General features: G+C 57.9%; 1 protein-coding gene across 2 annotated transcripts; it reads left to right on the top strand.

Moving 5' to 3' along the window:
* The first annotated feature begins 74 nt into the window (after positions 1-74).
* Positions 75-18,319, top strand: FAM65A (family with sequence similarity 65, member A). Of its 2 annotated transcripts, none has more exons than XM_011932051.1 (22): positions 75-955; positions 9,646-9,772; positions 9,912-10,064; positions 10,230-10,308; positions 10,965-10,988; positions 11,083-11,136; positions 11,289-11,441; positions 11,536-11,599; positions 11,696-11,739; positions 11,817-11,942; positions 12,695-12,843; positions 12,918-13,047; positions 13,132-14,490; positions 14,579-14,700; positions 15,527-15,659; positions 15,920-16,055; positions 16,182-16,343; positions 16,917-17,075; positions 17,198-17,394; positions 17,483-17,566; positions 17,675-17,765; positions 17,900-18,319. In XM_011932051.1, the coding sequence occupies exons 1-22, from the start codon at positions 919-921 to the stop codon at positions 17,995-17,997; spliced, it is 3,681 nt and encodes a 1,226-aa protein (XP_011787441.1). In that variant the 5' UTR covers positions 75-918; the 3' UTR covers positions 17,998-18,319. The 2 variants fall into 2 exon arrangements, with proteins under 2 accessions (XP_011787441.1, XP_011787442.1); XM_011932052.1 differs by lacking the exon at positions 75-955 and adding an exon at positions 8,677-8,814.
* Positions 18,320-18,788: the final 469 nt, after the last annotated feature.

Here is an 18,788-nt window from a genome sequence, read left to right as displayed (position 1 = left end):
CAGCCCAGCGCAGCCATGTGAGTGTCCGCGCCGTTTCCGGGGTTGCAAGCCGGGCGGGGGGCAGGCGCGGAGGTTCTGGTGCCTCCTCTGCTGGCGCCGCCCGGTGGGTCCGGGATCTGCGGCTCTGTCCCGCCTCACCCCATCCATCCGACCCCGACCGTGCCATGTCTTTCCTGCCTGCCCCGGGCGCGGAGAACTTCTCCCACAAAAGCCGCCGCCTCTGGGCCTGCAGCGCCTGGCGCTGCCGCCTTCCTCCCACGGCAAGGCCCTGGCAGCCGGTGCCCCAGGGCGCTGGGGTGGGCCAGGCCGGAGGGCGGGCTAAAGGCTTCAGCCTGGGCCCTGGCACGCGCGCTCCCCGGGAGCCTTTGCTACCTTCGCCGCAGGGGAGGCTGGGCTGGAAATGGGGAGGGGGCGACGAAGGGTGCTGGCAGGCCTACGAGCTGAGCTAATCCTCCTAGCTCTAGGGGCCGGCCTAAGCGGCTTTGTGGCCGGCCGCGAGGTGACCGAGCCTGGGCTGGAGCCGGGCTCTCCGCCCAAACCTGGCGTAGCCGAAGCCGGAGAGGATTGTCCTGGTGGGGGAATAGAGCTTTTCCCTGGAAATGGAGGCTGGCGCGAGGTCCCTGCAACAGCCGGGCCTGGGCACTCTGCAGAACTGGTTTGGGCAAGGGGCTGCTCACCAGGGCTAGAGGTCGGATTCAATCCAGCTTCAGCACCCTTTGTCCTCCTCTCCAGGGTGAGGCCTGAGTTCCACCTCCCCTACCGACCCTCCCCAGCCAGTTCTAATGCGTGTCCAGGCTGGCCGCACCAGCACCTACTGTGCGCAGCCTCATGTAACAATCCTTGTGCCCTGGCTGCCATCTGCGGGGCCGCGCCCTGGGCCTGCCGCATTCAGCCAAGGCACAGCTTCTGAGGAGGGTTATGACCATCTGGCAGATGCAGAAACAGGCCCAGAGAGGTTAGTAGTATTCTCAAGGTCACACAGCCGGTTTGGGAGAAGCAGGGATTAGATCTGAGTCCTTGCCCCTGAGACACCCACCTCCGTGGTATTAGGAGGGGAGGGATGTTAATTGGGGACTGAGGTACAAAATACTCCAGCGGGACAAGGAGGACTGGCATAGCTCCTTCTTCCACCCCCCTCCCCAGCTTGGGTCCTGTGACTGCGGGCGGGAGAGAGGAGCAAGGTGAGCAGTCCCAGGGATCTGGGTTTGGGTGTGAGTGAGCGGAGGACTCAGGACTCCGGGCTGGGTTCTGCTGGGGAGAAGCGGGCGGGGAGGGCGCGAGTGAGTCACGGCGGCCCCTCTGCCACCGCTGCTCGCACTCAGCCCTGACCAGGCCCGGCCGGGGGAGGCCGCCCGGCTCCCAGCGCACCGCCAGGGAATGTAACCAGCTGACCAGGGAGGGGGCCGGCAGGAAGTGAGGCCACCCAACAGCCTCCGCCCGGTTCCGGGGTGGGGGGTCCGGGGCTGCGCCGCTCCCTCTCCCTCCTATACAATTGGGCAGCTGTGAGATGACGTCAGCCGCCAGGTTTGGGGGCAGTTGCCATGGAGACAGGGGCAGGCTCAGAGGGGACCCCCTTCTCCCTTGCAGCCCCCCTTGCCCAGGTTATTTTTAGCCTCTGTTTACCTCCGTTGGGGTGGCCCCGGGGCGGAGCGGGGCTAGACCTGGGGACTCCCAGAGAGGCGGCTGGCCTGGCGCAGTGCTGAGCTGGGCAGCCCAGGTGGTGGGATATTCCGCTGCACCCGGGTGTGCCAGGCTTGGTGTGTAGGAAGTATAGTGGGGCTGCAGGGTCTGGGGTCATGTGCACAGGTCAGGGCTCCACTCACAGCCATGCTGACCTGGCTGTGCTGCAAGCCCCTTTGGAACCTTGGATCTGGGTTATTTCCCATCTTGGGAACAGACTATAGGGCTGACATGAGCCCAGAGAGTCCCCTGGCTCTTATCAGCCAGTCCCCCACCAGTTGAGGTGGCCCTTCTGCCTTAGCTCAAGGGGTTCAGCTCTTTCCCTACCCAGCAAGGGCAGTCCTGCCCACCCATCTCCTGAAGCGGTCACTCAGATGGACATTCTGAGGGTCATTTGTATCAACAGTTAGACATCCTGGTTCCTATGGGACTCGGGGGATGGTGGTAGCAGAGGGCCAACCAGAGAGAGAAAACTGATGGAACAGTCAGCCTTTTCCAAGTCCAGAATCCCAGGGGACCCCCACCGTGCACCATCCCAGGGAGCAGAGCCCCACTTGCTGATGGTATATGATACCATCAGTCAGTGGGAAGGGAGAGGGAGGATTGTATGTGGGGTAGGGCAATTGGGGTGGACACAGACTTGAAATCCTCCCCACCAACAAACAGCTCAGGACCTGCTGTTCCTGTGTCTAGGCAGCCCAGTTTCCCCCACTGCTCCCCCTCCTTCATCTCCCAGGTGCTACAGGGCCCCCAGAGTGCTATAGTAAGCCAAGCAGATATGCCCCAGGCCTCACAAGATTCAGTCTGGTGGGAAGACAGGCCCTAGAGGGGAACTGACAACTGGGTTATGTGGTCTTAGGGTTCAGAGGGAGGAAGCCAAAAAGGGGGAACCAACCCAGGGCCTGCTTACTGGAGGAAGAAGTCATAGGGTAGACTTGAGGAAGGAGAGGGACTTGGGGCTGAGTAGTGGGAAGAAGGAATAAGAGTGATGGGGGGTGGCCGGGCGCAGTGGCTCAAGCCTGTAATCCTAGCACTTTGGGAGGCCGAGACGGGCCGATCATGAGGTCAGGAGATCGAGACCGTCCTGGCTAACACGGTGAAACCCCGTCTCTACTAAAAAAATACAAAAAAACTAGCCGGCGAGGTGGTGGGCGCCTGTAGTCCCACCTACTCCGGAGGCTGAGGCAGGAGAATAGCATGAACCCGGGAGGCGGAACTTGCAGTGAGCTGAGATCTGGCCACTGCACTCCAGCCTGGGCAACAGAGCGAGAATCCATCTCAAAAAAAAAAAAAGGAGTGATGGGTGCTGCTGGTCACAGTCTGAAGAACCTTGCAGGTACTGAGAGAGGGTCTCAGTTGCTGGAACAGAGAAAGCAGGGGACTGGGAGGGGAGGAGTGGTTGAAAGAATGTGAGGGACAGGACAGATCCTGAAGGGCCTCGTGGGTCATGTTAGAGAGTCCAGTCTTTCTCCCTGGGACAAGAGTGGCTGTGGCTATTTCACATCAGTCTGAACAGAGTGATATTAAAGATTTAGAGTCCTGGGGTCAGACAGCCTGGGTTTGAATCTCGGTCTTGCCACTTACCAGCTGTGTGACTGTTAAAAATAACAGCAGTTAGTATTTGTTGTGTGTTCACAGTGAGATGTTAGCTAAGCATGGTGGTACATGCCTGTGGTTCCAGCTACTTGGGAGGCTAAGGCAGTAAGATCGCTTGAGCCTAGGAGTTTAAGGCTGCAGTGAGCTATGAACGCACCACTGCACTGAGACCTGGGTGACAGAGTGAGACCTTGTCTAAAAAAAAAAAAAAAAAAGAAACAGGCCGGGTGCAGTGGCTCAAGCCTGTAATCCCAGCACTTTGGGAGGCCGAGACGGGCGGATCACGAGGTCAGGAGATCGAGACCATCCTGGCTAACACGGTGAAACCCCGTCTCTACTAAAAAATACAAAAAAACTAGCCGGGCACGGTGGTGGGTGCCTTGCCGTGAGCTGAGATCCGGCCACTGCACTCCAGCCTGGGTGACAGAGCAAGACTCCATCTCAAAAAAAAAAAAAAAGTTAGGTAGTGAGTCTACCTCAACATCCCTACCCTACATACAATTCTCCCTTCCCCAAACACTTCCTATAGAGGGACATCCTCATGAGAGGAGATCTCATTTCATCCTCCCAGCAGCCTTGGTAAATAGCTGTTGTTATTATTATTATTGTCCTCTTTTTACAGATGGGTGTCTGAAGCCCAAAAGGCTGAGTAAGTGTCTTGCCCAAGGTCACACAGTTAACCTCAGGTTTCTCAAGTGTGAAGTGGGGCTAATAGGACTTACCCCCATAAGGCTGTTGCCAGGATTAAATAAGATGATGTTTGCTAAGCTCAATGCCGGGCATATAGAATGCTCTCAATAAAGTACAGTTTTTGGCACTGCCAAGTGGCTAGAATTTTAAGGTCAGTGTTGTTACTGAATAACGAATGGATGATTGCAGGTTAGAGTGGAGACAGGGAGCCCCTCCGGAAGGTTCTAACTCATCAGAAGCCCGGCTGTAGGACTTGAGGGGAGAGTTGGTGATGGCTTGGACCTGAATTCTGGCTATAGGGGTACAGGTGAGGTGGCAGATTGCAGAGAGATTTAAGAGCCAGACCTGGCAGGAGGGGATGACTGAGTGGCCATGGAGGCTAACTGAGACATCCAGGATGACTCCTAGTTTCTGTCTTGAACAACGGGGTACATAGATGGTGAGGTATCAGGGAGAAGTTGAGACTGAGAAGAGTCAGGTGGAAAGTGGTGAATTTGGTTTGGGAACCTCAAACCCAGCATGCACTGTGACAGTGCACTCAGCATCTGGGGAGGCAGCAAGTGGGCAGTTGGATACAGAGGCCTGGTGCTCAGAAGAGTGGCTTGGGTGAAGGAGAGATAAGGAAGCTGGCAACATTTAGATGGCATTGAGCTGCAGGAGCTGTGCACAGCCCAAGGGCGGGGAGGATAAGGCCCTTTCAGGGATGAGGGGAGAGAAGAGCCCTCTGTGGGAAAGTAAGATATGCAGCCAGAGAGGTAGATAGAAAACCAGCGTATTGCCTGTTGAAATTCAGGGGAAGGAAGGGCTTAAAGAAGAGGAGAGGAGCCACAAAGTCCAAAGTTTTGCTGAGATCAAGCAGGATAAGGATGAAACATGGGCACTGGGTTCAGCAACAGGAAGGTCACTGGTGACCTTGTCCAGACTAGTCAGGGGAATGGTGGGTACAAAAACTGGACCAGGGTGGGAAGAGAAGCAGGCGGGTATAGTGAGAAAATGCAGGTAGACATCTCTTTAAGACACTTGGCTTTGAAAGGAGAGGAGAGAGATGGAATAAGGAATTCGGTAGCTGGAGAAAGACAGAAGGTCCACAGGGCAGTCTTTTTTTTTTTTTGAGACAGAGTTTTGCTCTTGTCACCCAGGCTGGAGTGTAATGGTGCCATCTTGGCTCACTGCAACCTCCACCTCCCAGGTTCAAGCAATTCTCCTGCCTCAGCCTTCTGAGTAATTGGGATTATAGTCATGAACCACCATGCCGGTTAATTTTGTATTTTTTTTTTTTTTAGTAGAGATGGGGTTTCACCAAGTTGGTCAGGCTGGTCTCGAACTCCTTACTTCAGGTGATCCACCTGCCTCAGCCTCCCAAAGTACTAGGATTATAGGCATGAGTCGCTGCACTGGACTGAGTCATTTCTTTTTCGTAATTTTTTTTTTTTTTTTGAAGAAAAAATCTTGCTCTGTCACCCAGGTTGTAGTGCAGTGTGATCTCGGCTCACTGAAGCCTCTGCCTCCTGGGTTCAGCAATTCTCACGCCTCAGCCTCCCAAGTAGCTGGGACTACAGACCGTGCCACCACGCCTAGCTAATTTTTGTATTTTTAATAGAGTCAGGGTTTCACCATGTTGGCCAGGCTGGTCTCAAACTCCTAGCCTCGAGTGATCCACCTGCCTCAGCCTCCCAAAGTGCTGGGATTACAGGCATGAGCCACCCCACTGGCCCAACATTTTGTAATTATAACCAATTTTACATTGAAATATAATAGGGACACAAAAAGTGTATATGTCCTAAGTGTACAACTCTGTACATTTTCATAAGAGAACACACTCATATAGGATCAGGAAATTTAACCCAGAGCAGGAAATAGGACATTACCAGCATCCTGGAAGACTCCTTGTGGCCTCTTCAGTCACAACACCTGGAGGGAGACTACCAGGCTAACTTCTATCACCATAGATTGGTTTTGCTTGCTTTTGAACTTCATTATCAAGGGGATCATACATTCGTCCTCTCTTGGATTTGCTCTCAGATTCACCCATATTGTTGCATATCACTGTATATTTTTCATTCTTTTTGCTGTGTGGTAATTCCATTATTCATTGACAGGTATCTGGACAGTTTCCAGGGTTTTCTTTTTTTCTTTTTTGAGACAGACTCCCACTCTGTCACCCAGCCTGGAGTGCAGTGGCACAATATCAGCTCTATGCTGCCTCTGCATCCCAGGTTCAAGCGATTCTCCTGCCTCAGCCTCCCAGGTAGCTGGCACTATAGGTGCGCACCACCACACCCAGCTAATTTTTGTATTTTTAGCAGAGGTAGGGTTTCACCATGTTGGCCAAGCTGGTCTCGAACTCCTGACCTCAAATGATCCACTCCCCCTCTGCCTCCTGAAGTGTTGGGATTACAGGCATGAGCCACTGCACCCAGCCCGTTTTTATTTTTCATGTGGGAGTGACTTGAGCTTGTCTGAGACTTGTGGAGAAAGTCTGAAACACCCCAAAAGGAGAAAGAAGACTAAAGTCACACTTGAGGATTTGCCAGGTGGGTGGTGAGGGCCTGGCCAAGGTTGAGGATTGCTCTATGATTCCAGCCAGCCTGCTGTGCCAAGACCTCTGGCAACTCCTGCCAACCTGTGTGCAGGTGTAGAGAAGACCAGGAGTTGGGTTCCCCAGGGCTGGTTTCTACCAGCTGGGAGAAAGGCAGGCAGTGCTGAGGATACTTGCAGCAGGCGAGTGATGGGATGGTGGCTGTGAATCCAGGCTGGGGAGGAGGCTGTGCAGGGAAGGTAGGGAAGAGAAGGTAGGAGGGAGCTGGCAGAAAAAAAAAAGCAGAGGCGGACTGTGTGAACTCTGCACAGGGTGGTGTCTGTGAAATTCTGGGCTGTATCTCCAGTGACGGGCACATACTTGGCACAGGGTTGCCATTCAGTGAACAGGTGAATAAATGAGCGAGAGCTCAAGGGGCCAGAGGTCTCAGGTAAAAGGCAGGTGAGGTGGGGGTGATGGAAAGCCTGAGGGTTGTATCAGTGTGGTTGTGGTTTAGGAAAGGGGCATTCCAAAAGCGGGTGATAAGGCTGGGGATGGCTGAAGGGAGCAGAGAGGCCAGTTTTAGGCAGGCAATCCATGGGATGCACAGGTCACCAGTGTAGGGTGCAGGGTACCCAGGCTTCGGCTTCAAGGAGGAGGGGAGAATAACATGTCTCAAACTGAGGTCCCTGGACCTCTTGCATCTGAATCTGTCAGGGGGAGGGGGAACTTGTGGAAATGCAGACCCGTGGGCCCAACCCAGACTCTTGGGGAGAAAGTAAGCACAGTATGGGAGAATTGAGCCTCAAGGAGCAAGAGTGTTTATGGGATGGGGGAGCATCCAGCCCCTCCAAGGTCAGGGGAGGGATGGGCATGGTGGCATCTATCCAGGCTAGAGGTGGACATGGGATATTCAAAGAAGAGATAGGCTGGGCGCGGTGGCTCATGCCTGTAATCCCAGCACTTTGGGAGAATGAGGCAGGCTGATCACTTGAGGTCAGGAGTTCGAGACCAGCCTGGCCAGCATGGTGAAACCCTGTCTCTACTAAAAACACAAACATTAGCTGGGCATAATGGTGGGTGCTTGTAATACCAGCTACTTGGGAGCCTGAGGCAGGAGAATCGCTTAAATCTGAGAGGCGGAGGTTGCAGTGAGCCGAGATCGAAAACAAAGAGACACTGGGGATGGGGATCAGGATGGGAACGCAGAACCTGAGAGGCCCAGGTGAGCTGGGGGCAGTAAGGATGGGACATTAGCCTAGGATGCAGCTTGACTAGGGAGGAGGCCCTGGCTGGCAGCCGGACCTGATCCTTTCCCCTGGGTCCTGGGAGGAGGGAAGTGCTCAGACTGAGCACTCACTCTGTGGGAGTAGAAGTGGGGTGGTGCATGGGGCTGTGGGACTCTGCATCCAGTTCCTTCTCTGCATCCCTCTTGGCGCAGCAGCACACACTATGGGGTGGATCTAGTCCCACACTTTCAGCCTCTCTTCTCAGCCTCCCAGTCCCCTGGTGATCAGTGCCCTAACTCTCTGCCCTCCATTGGCACAGCCCCTCCAATCAGCACCCTTGGCCCATCCTTCCAATCTTCAGCCCCCTACTATCCATCTTCTCACACTTAGAACCCCAGCTCTCAGCTCTCTGTGTGTTCAGCCTTAGCACTACTCAACAGCAACTCTTTTTGGGGGGGATGGAGTATCACTCTGTCACCCAGGCTGGAGTGCAGTGGCGCCACCTCCCGGGTTCAAGCGATTCTCCTGCCTCAGCCTCCTGAGTAGCTGGGATTCCAGGTGTGCGCCTTCATGCCTGGCTAATTTTTGTATTTTTAGTAGAGATGGGGGGTTTGTCATGTTGGCCGGGCTGGTCTCGAACTCCTGACCTCGTGATCCGCCCGCCTCGGCCTCCCAAAGTGCTGGGATTACAGGCGTGAACCACTGCGCCCGGCCTCAACAGCGACTCTTTAAGGCCCCTACTCTAATGTCCGATACTTCCTCCACTTAGCGCCTTCATTCTATCCCTCCATATTCATCCCCATGCTCAAATCCCTTTACGCACATTACTGACCCCAGCCGAGAAGACCCCCCCACACCCCCGTCGGTCCCCTCCCCGAGGGGAACCCCAGTCACCGGTTCCGCCCCATCCAGGCGGGCTGAGTCAGGCGGCAGGAACTGGGCGGGGGGCGGCGCCGGGAGGAGCCAAAGCCGAGCCAGAGCCGCTGGGAGCGAGCCGGGAGCCCAGCCGGGCGGCCCCAAGTGGCCAGGGCTGCAGGGTCCGCGGTGGGCGAGCGCGGGTCGGGGGCCGTCCCAGACCCACCATGAACACCAAGAAGAGAGGTAGGACCCGGCTCGGGGCTGCGAAAGCTCAGGGACTGGCCCCAGGGGGCGCAAGCCGGGTTTGGGGGCCAGGAGTGGGTGTTTCGCCGAAGCGGGGTGGGGGTCTGCCGAGAAGCTCGCCCCGCCGAGGCCGGGGTGGAGGCGCACGTCCGTGACTCAGTTTCCAGGTGGGAGCCGCATGAAAGAGGAGGGGGCGGGGCCCTTCTCGGCATCGCGCTCGACTCTGGGAATCCCCCGGCCGGGAGGGCGCCGGGACGCCGGGGCCGGTGGGGGCTGGGGGGAGCAGGTCACGCTGGCGGGCGGGGGGCAGGCAACAAACCCGCACCGGATGGGCCTGTCGGGCAGCTCCGCAGGGCTCCGAGCGTGCGCCCTGCCCCGCCCCGTGACCTCCTCTGCCTCCCGGGGTCGGGGCGCCCGAGCTCCGGGTGGCCTGCGAGGGGGGCGTCTGGGGCAGGGCTGGGGAGGCCGCCCCGCCCCCGGGTAAACAGGCGCTTCCGCACATTCTTCCCGCGCGCCGCCTCTTTCCTGCCCCTTCCCAGCCAGAGGAGGGTCCGCGCGGACCCCCCTTCCTGCCCCGCGGCGGGCGGAGCCCGCACCTCGGCAGGAAGTGGGGGCCGAGCCGAGGCCACGCTGAGTCCAAGATCGAGTCGCCTGCGGCTGGCCTGTCATTAGCGCCCAGGTCGGCGGGACTAGGAGGACCCGGCCGGAGCCCGCTGGGGCAGCTGTGCCTAGCGACAGGAAAGACCTGCGCCAGCCCTGGATTCCAGCTGTGGGGAGAGGGCTTCGGGGATGCGACTGGTACTGGACACCCCCCCGCCCGATCCCCCGCAGGGAGCCCCGCGCGGACTCACTCTATGATGTCCCTGTCGGTGCGGCCGCAGCGCCGCCTGCTCAGCGCCCGGGTCAGTAGGAGCCAGTCCTTCGCAGGCGTCCTCGGCAGCCACGAGCGGGGGCCCAGGTACGCGGCCTCGCAGGGTTGGTGGGGTCAAAGGGCGTCAGATGGGGCTGGGACTGGGCGCTAGTGAGGATCTGGGGGTGCATAGTGAGGGTCTGGGGGACTCCTGCTCTCCTCTTTCTGAGGACAGCCTCTCCCTCAGGAGCTTCCCGGTCTTCAGCCCGCCGGGGCCCCCACGGAAGCCCCCCGCGCTCTCCCGAGTGTCCAGGATGTTTTCTGTGGCTCACCCAGCCGCCAAGGTGCCGCAACCCGAGCGGCTGGACCTGGTGTATGCGGCGCTGAAGCGGGGCCTGACGTGAGCAGCTCCTCTCTTCCCAGCCCTGTCCCGGGATCCCTCCCCAAGCCCGCCTCCTGCTAGCAGGAACCTTCTCCAGCCCCATGCCCTCTCCCTGCTGTCTGCACCCTGGGCAGCATGAGGCTGGAGAGCCGAGTTCATTCTTGTGGTCGCCCCTTTCCTCAGGGCCTACTTGGAAGTGCACCAGCAGGAGCAGGAGAAACTCCAGGGGCAGATAAGGGAGTCCAAGAGGAATTCCCGCTTGGTGAGTGGCGGGAGGTAGGGATGCCCTTTGCCTCTTTGGTGTGGGGGGCTGGGCAAGGCCAGCCCTGGGTGATATCTGGGTTATTTTCTGAAGTGATCTGGTTCAGGTGTGAGTAGAAAAGGGGATATCAGGAAAGGCTGAGGGCTTTTCTATCCCCAAACTTTGCTGTGCATACTTTCTGCTTGGGGCTCAGTACCTGCTCCAGGAGCTTCCAGTGGGGTAGGTGGGACCCCTACAGACATGGACAGCAGGAGATTCTGCTGCCATTGGTATTGAGCAGTGGTACTGCTGCATGGTGCTTCTTGGGAAGACGGGCTTCCCAGAGGAGGGAACACTTCTGCCGGGTCTTGGTGGGAGTTCCCCTGCAGAGGGAACCTTGCCCAAGGAAGCACAGAGCTCTCCCCAGGGGGCTGCAGGAAAAGGAATCCCAGGGAAGAGGTAGGGGGAGAGGTCCTGGAGGGGGTTGAAGGGACCAGATCTGTGCTACCAGCATCCACCAAGGGCTAGGCCAGCAGGAAGGGGCATCAGTTGCTACTGTGATGGGAGTGCTTGTGGACTGTGGTGTGAGAGAGGGGAGCTGTGATGAGTCTGAGTGCCTCTGCTGGAGTCCTCCTCATCCCTCCTAAATATTTGCCCCTTCTCCCCACACCCTGCAGGGCTTCCTGTATGATCTGGACAAGGTGAGTATGCTTGGAATGGTACTGGAAGGGATTGGCTCACAGGGAGGGTAAGGGCCCTGGGCTTCAGGCCCCTCCTGACCCACCTCTCCCCCAGCAAGTCAAGTCCATTGAACGCTTCCTGCGACGACTGGAGTTCCATGCCAGCAAGGTATGAGTGCAGCATGTGTGCAGGGTGGGTGGGGGGTTGGATATCATAGGGAGAAGAAGGGCAGTGGCAGGCCCAGGGTGAGCAACCCCAAAGGTAAGTAAACCCAGAGGTGAGTCTCAGTCCCCCTACTGTCACCCCACTCACCTTTCCAGATCGACGAGCTGTATGAGGCATACTGTGTCCAGCGCCGTCTCCGGGATGGTGCCTACAACATGGTCCGTGCCTATACCACTGGGTCCCCGGGGAGCCGAGAGGCCCGGGACAGCCTAGCAGAGGCCACTCGGGGGCATCGCGAGTACACAGAGGTGAGGGATGGGTGCCCACAAGGCAGAGGCACAGGGTGTGGCAGGGCTAGTGGCTGGCTCTTGACCCCCTCCTGTCCCTGCCCCTCCCTCCCAGAGCATGTGTCTGCTGGAGAGTGAGCTGGAGGCACAGCTGGGCGAGTTTCATCTCCGAATGAAAGGTACTGAGTTGTGGGGGCAGGCGGGGGGCCGGAGGGAGTATGCTGAAGACCTCCAATATGGCTCACCAACTTCTCCCCTTCTCCCCCAACTCCCAGGGCTGGCTGGCTTCGCCAGGCTGTGTGTAGGCGATCAATATGAGGTATGAGAATGTGCAGGGAAAGGCTGGGTTGGTAGGGTCCCAACACCTAGGCTGCCTCATCCCGCCTGTTCCCCCAGATCTGCATGAAATATGGGCGTCAGCGCTGGAAACTACGGGGCCGAATTGAGGGTAGTGGAAAGCAGGTGTGGGACAGTGAAGAAACCATCTTTCTCCCTCTGCTCACGGAATTTCTGTCTATCAAGGTGATGTCTCTGCCCAGGATAACAGGCCACCATGGTCCTGTGAACCCCTTGTGACCCCCATTACCCTGAGTCCCTTACTCCTGTAATCCCCTCATGGCTCCATAGCCCTGTGAAGATATACCATGACTTTCATGATCTCTGTGGCCCTCAGAGAAACAATCTTTGTGACTCTTAGGACATCATGGCCTCCTGACCCTGTGACCTCCTCATGATCTTCTGACCCTGTGAATATTTGGCCTCCTAAGCTCCCATGAGGCTGTGACCTCATAACCTCAGTGACCCTACCATGCAGACCTCTGTGATTCCCATGCTCCCAGGCTGCTTCAAGCATCCATGGCTCCATGAGCATCTATCTATCTATCTATCTATCTATCTATCTATCTATCTATCTATCTATCTATCTATCTAGGAGATGGCAGGTCTCACTCTGTCACCCAGGCTGGAGTACAGCAGTGCAATCATACCTCACTGCAGCCTCAAACTCCTGGGCTCAACCCATCCTCCCACTTCAGCCTCCCAAGTAGCTGGGACTACAGGTGCACCACCATGCCTGGCTAAATTTTTTTTTTTTTTTTTTTGAGACAGTCTTGCCATGTTGCCTAGGCTGGTTTTGAACTCCTGGCCTTAAGTGATCCTCCCTCCTCAGCCTCCCATGACCATTTTATAAGTTCTGTGCAAATTCAGACCTCAGATTGCCCATGATCTCATAGCCCCTGCACCCTTGTGACCCCACCATGCACTCTTGGCTACAGGTGACAGAACTGAAGGGCCTGGCCAACCATGTGGTTGTGGGCAGTGTCTCTTGTGAGACCAAGGACCTGTTTGCCGCCCTGCCCCAGGTTGTGGCTGTGGATATCAATGACCTTGGCACCATCAAGCTCAGCCTGGAAGTCACATGGAGGTTGGTGGGGCTGAGGGGCTTGGGGGAGGGCCACGAGGGCTGTGGCACCTGCCAACAGCCTCTTCCCTTCCCAGCCCCTTCGACAAGGATGACCAGCCCTCAGCTGCTTCTTCTGTCAACAAGGCCTCCACAGTCACCAAGCGCTTCTCCACCTATAGCCAGAGCCCACCGGACACACCGTCACTTCGGGAACAGGCCTTCTATGTGAGTCATAGCCCAGGTCCAGGCCTTGCCATCCCCCAGAGGCTCCCTGGGGGTGGTTCTGACATGCCCTTTCCTCTTTCTCAGAACATGCTGCGACGGCAGGAGGAGCTGGAGAATGGGACAGCATGGTCCCTGTCATCCGAATCTTCAGACGACTCATCCAGCCCACAGCTCTCAGGCACTGCCCGCCACTCATCAGCCCCTAGGCCCCTGGTGCAGCAGCCTGAGCTCCTTCCCATCCAAGTTGCCTTCCGTAGGCCTGAGACCCCCAGCTCTGGTCCCCTGGATGAGGAGGGGGCCGTGGCCCCAGTCCTGGCAAATGGGCATGCACCCTACAGTCGGACTCTTAGCCACATCAGTGAGGCTAGTGTAGACGCTGCCTTGGCTGAGGCTTCAGTGGAGGCCATTGGCCCAGAAAGCCTAGCCTGGGGACCTAGCCCACCTACACACCCAGCTCCCACCCATGGAGAGCACCCCAGTCCTGTTCCTCCTACCCTGGACCCTGGCCACTCTACCACAAGCTCCACCCTTGGTACAACAGGCTCTGTCCCCACATCTACAGACGCTGCCCCATCTGCACACCTAGACTCAGTTCATAAGGCCACAGACTCTGGCCCTTCAGAACTGCCAGGCCCCACTCACACCACTACAGGCTCCACCTGTAGTGCCATTCAAAGCCCCCCCACTCACACTACTAAAGGCTCTACCCACAAGCTCATAATCTCTACCCTTACTACTACAGGCCCTACTGTCAATATCATAGGCCCAGTCCAGACTACCACAAGCCACACCCATACCGTGCCAAGCCCCACCCATACCCCCACAAGTCCCACCCATAAAACCAGGATGTCAACTCCTACCACTATAAGTCCCACCCACACACCTACAAGTCCCACTCATAAAACCAGGATGTCACCTCCCACCACTACAAGTCCTAACCCCAGTGCTATGGGCCTAGTCCAGACTGCCACAAGCCCCACCCTTATAAATGTAAGTCCTTCCACTTCTCCAGAACTTGCTACCCTCTCCAGCACCTCCAAACGCTCAGACCCCACCCTCCCAGGCACCGACTCCCTTCCCTGTAGTCCCCCAGCCTCCAATTCCTGCACTCAGGCAGACTCTATAGCCCCCAGCACCTCCCACCCAAGTCCTGCCCATTCCAGTAGGAAACCCCTCACAAGCCCTGCCCCAGATCCCCCAGCGTCTGTGGTTCAGAGTCTAAGCCCCACTCCGTCACCCCCAACCCCTGCACCCCAGCATTCAGACCTTAGCCTGGCCATGGCTGTCCAGACCCCAGTCCCAGGGGCAGCCGGAGGGTCTGGGGACAAGATCCTGGAGGAGGCACTGGGGGCCCTAATGGCTGCCCTGGATGACTACCGTGGCCAGTTTCCTGAGCTGCAGGGCCTGGAGCAGGAAGTGACCCGACTAGAGAGTCTGCTCATGGTGAGGAGGGCTGGGCTGGGCTAGGCTAGGGCAACCAGGGAGGGCAGCCAGTGGGCAGCAGCTGCTCTGACACCCTTCACAACCTCAGCAGAGACAAGGTCTGACTCGCAGCCGGGCCTCCAGTCTCAGCATCACTGTGGAGCATGCCTTGGAGAGCTTCAGCTTCCTCAATGAAGACGAAGATGAAGACAATGATGTTCCTGGGGACAGGTGAGGGGGCTAGGCAAGGTGGACGTGAGGCTCCGTGAGAGGGAAAAGGTGAGGTAGGACCAGAGAAAGGTGGAACAGGTGAATTGGGAGAAAGTCAAAGGGGAGGACGGGTGAGGCAGGGTCAGGTGGAGCACATGAGGAGTGAGTTGCTGGCAGGTGCACCTGTGTCCACCCCCAATGTCCTTCATGCGCATGTCTCCAACCCTATGTATCCCCCCCAGTGCTTCTGACCGCCCTCCTCATCTCTGCAATGTCTTCCTCCTCTTCCAGTCCCCATCAGCTTGGGTGCCTCCAGCCCCTCCTCTTCCCCTTGGCCTCACCTTGGACCTGCCCTTTGAAGAAGCTCTCTCAGTGCCTCGCAGTTCACTCTGGGACCCCAGCACTGCCCCACTCCTTGTTGACCCCAACTCTCCCAGAGGCCCTGGCCCCTCAACTGTCAGTCCTGGAGTGGCCTTTGCTGGTTCCCAGTTGAGAGTTGTGCCAGGTCCCTCCTCCCTCTGCTGTTGCCCAGGCTATAGCCCCATGCCCTGCACCCTTTGCAGTCCACTTGTCATAAACCATCCCGCCTGCAGCCTACTCCTACCCACGCCATCCCCAGTGGTCCCAGCTGGAGGTAGCACGGAGCAGACTGACTCCAGAAATCCCTTCTACCACCTGCTGATCCCAGCCCCTTCCTCCTAGAAATCCTCCACGAACTTACCCCACTGTCTGCTGTCAGTGCATCATCTTCTTCCTTTCTGGGATGGGGGAAGCATAATAAAAATAAACGCTGGTGACCAGGTGGTGATGTGTGCCTCTGGGGTGGTTGACCCCATTTTTCCCTCAGGCCTCCAAGCAGCCCAGAGGCTGGGGCTGAGGACAGCATAGACTCGCCCAGTGCCCGCCCCCTCAGCACGGGGTGTCCAGCTCTGGACACTGCCTTGGTCCGGCACCTGTACCACTGCAGTCGCCTCCTGCTGGTGAGGCTGATGGTGTTTCCCCACCCTTCCCTTGTAACCCCTAACCCCAGGGAGTCCTGTCCTTCAATCCTGGTCCTCTATACCTCCTCTGAGTGCCACACCCAGTGCCCCAGGGCCCTTGGCATCTGGCCCTTGCTGAGTGGAGTATCTTCCAACTCTGTAGCCCCAACCTCCCCCAGTGGGGAGGGACTTGTCCCTGAGCACGATCCTCCCAGGCCCTACCCAGATGCCTGAGCTACGTGGCCACCCATATTCTCCAGAAACTGGGCACATTTGGGCCTCTGCGATGCCAGGAGGCATGGGCCCTGGAGCGGCTGCTGCGGGAAGCCCGAGTGCTGGAGGCAGTATGCGAGTTCAGCAGGCGGTGGGAGATCCCGGCCAGCTCTGCCCAGGAAGGTAAAGGCCCAGTGGGTTGGGGCTCTGCCATCTGCCTTGAAGTTCCTGCCTCAGCCTACCACCATCTGCATGCTCTCTACTCACCCGCCTGCTCTATTGCTGACAGTTTCCCTCACGCCCTCACAGTGGTGCAGTTCTCGGCCTCTCGGCCTGGCTTCCTGACCTTCTGGGACCAGTGCACAGAGAGACTCAGCTGCTTCCTCTGCCCAGTGGAACGGGTGCTTCTCACCTTCTGCAACCAGTATGGTGCCCGCCTCTCCCTGCGCCAGCCAGGCTTGGCTGAGGCTGGTGAGTAGGCTGCCTCCTCCTTCCACCCTTGCTCAGATTCCCAGTGACAGGAAGCTCGGGGAAGCCAGGTCAGTCCACACAGATAAATGAACTGGGCACTGAGGAGACCAGCAAAGACTTGGGCCTTAAAGCAGAAGGACCCAGATGGGTGGGGTTTGAACAGAGGGCCCCTGGACCTGAGCCTGGGATAGGAGCATCTCTCCCCTCTAAAAACCTGTGTTCAGGCCGGGCGCGGTGGCTCAAGCCTGTAATCCCAGCACTTTGGGAGGCCGAGACGGGTGGATCACAAGGTCAGGAGATCGAGACCATCCTGGCCTACACGGTGGAACCCCATCTCTACTAAAAACTACAAAAAACTAGCCGGGCGAGATGGCGGGCACCTGCAGTCCCAGCTACTCGGGAGGCTGAGGCAGGAGAATGGCGTAAACCCGGGAGGCAGAGCTTGCAGTGAGCCGAGATTGCGCCACTGCACTCCAGCCTGGGTGACAGAGCGAGACTCCATCTCAAAAAAAAAAAAAAAAAAAAAACCTGTGTTCACCCAAACTCTGAGGCCCATGCTACTGCCTCCTGCAGTGTGTGTGAAGTTCCTGGAGGATGCCCTGGGGCAGAAGCTGCCTAGAAGGCCCCACCCAGGGCCTGGAGAGCAGCTCACGGTCTTCCAGTTCTGGAGTTTTGTGGAAACCTTGGACAGCCCCACCATGGAGGCCTACGTGACCGAGACTGCCGAGGAGGGTGAGGCGGTGGCCCCGATCACAAAGTGGCCTGACTCTTTGGATCTGAGGACATGAGTCCACCAGCGGGAGCTCCTCACCCTGTCACCTTGCCTATCCACCCACCATATCCCCTTTTTTCAGTGTTACTGGTGCGGAATCTGAACTCAGATGACCAGGCTATTGTGCTGAAGGCCCTGAGATTGGCGCCCGAGGGGCGTCTGCGAAGGGATGGGCTGCGGGCCCTCAGCTCCCTGCTCGTCCACGGCAACAACAAGGTCATGGCTGCTGTCAGCACCCAGCTCCGGAGCCTGTCACTGGGTCCTGCCTTCCGGGAGAGGGTGAGTCGGACAGGGCTCCCTTGAGGGCAAGGGCTGGAGTCCTGGGCTCCCAGCATCTGGCTAAGTCTGTCCTCCCACCCTTCCATAGGCCCTCCTGTGCTTTCTGGACCAGCTGGAGGATGAGGATGTGCAGACTCGAGTGGCTGGCTGCCTGGCTCTAGGCTGCATCAAGGTGACCCCTGCCAACCCTCCCACCCCTCTGTCCCCTTCCGGCACCCCCACCCCTGAGCCCCTCCCATCTGCTCCCCTGGGCCCACCTCAATGCTCCCTCCCCTGACAGGCTCCCGAGGGCATTGAGCCCCTGGTGTACCTCTGCCAAACTGACACAGAAGCTGTGAGGGAAGCTGCCCAGCAGAGCCTCCAGCAGTGTGGTGAGGCTGGGGGGTGGGAGAGATGGGTGGAGTTCTGGAACATCTTGGCTGATGGGGGTAGGAGAGATGGTGCCAGGGGTGGGAGAGTGGGATGGGGCTAGGGCCACCCCTGACCCCATCCTCACTCATTGCAGGAGAAGAGGGACAGTCTGCCCATCGACGGCTAGAGGAGTCCCTGGACGCCCTGCCCCGCATCTTTGGGCCTGGCAGCATGGCGAGCACAGCATTCTAAACTATTCACCCACGGGTTCCTGGCGCCCCTTCCCCCTACTTTCAGGGCTCACCAGGCACTGGCAGGGAGGGTAAGGGCTGGCTCCAGATACCCCTCCCCCACAGATTCCTAGCAATGAAAATCTAATATATTCTTCTGTTGCCCCTGGGGTTGGAGAGTCAGTGCCTGCAGTCAAGTGCCTCCCAGCCTAGGCTCAGCACATCCCTTGCCACATATCAGTGTCCAGGGCTTGGCCACCCTGCCTCTGCCCAGCCACATCCCTTGATTTTGTATTTTATTTACAGAGTTTTACAGAAAATAAAAAAGCAAAATGCCTTTCCTACGTGGCCTGGTACACTCCTGACCCTCTGCTCCAACACCCTCTGGCTGTGGCCCTGCCTGACACTGGTGTGTCCACACTGCAGCTATGACAGTGCCATGTGCACTTGCCCTGGAAATCCAGGTGGAAGAAAGCCCAGAAGGCTGGAACTGGGCTTGGAGAAGAGAGCAGGGGAAAAGGGTGGTTCAGCCTACAGGTGGGGCCTACCCTGGGCCTGGGAACTATGGCCCAAGGTGGAGCTTAACTGGAGTTGGCCCAGAAAACACCAAAGGGTGCCAATCCCAGGCTGTGGCCTGGGAGTAAAGGGGAAGGGAAAGGAAAAACAGGAAGGGAAAGGAGGCACGGGGTGGCTGGAGCTTCTGCCCACCAGGGGGCAGCAGATCTGCATCAGCAGATGCCAGGTTTGGGTCTTCTGCAGCCTGGGCAGCTTTCTGCAGAGGGGGCTGAAGGAGCTCCTTGAGGCTGGGTGGCA

Source organism: Colobus angolensis, unplaced genomic scaffold, assembly GCF_000951035.1.
Source record: "Colobus angolensis palliatus isolate OR3802 unplaced genomic scaffold, Cang.pa_1.0 Scaffold93, whole genome shotgun sequence".
Taxonomy (NCBI): Eukaryota; Metazoa; Chordata; class Mammalia; order Primates; family Cercopithecidae; genus Colobus; species Colobus angolensis.
The sequence above is the reverse complement of the archived record's forward strand: the minus strand, read 5'-3'. Positions and strand labels throughout refer to the sequence as shown.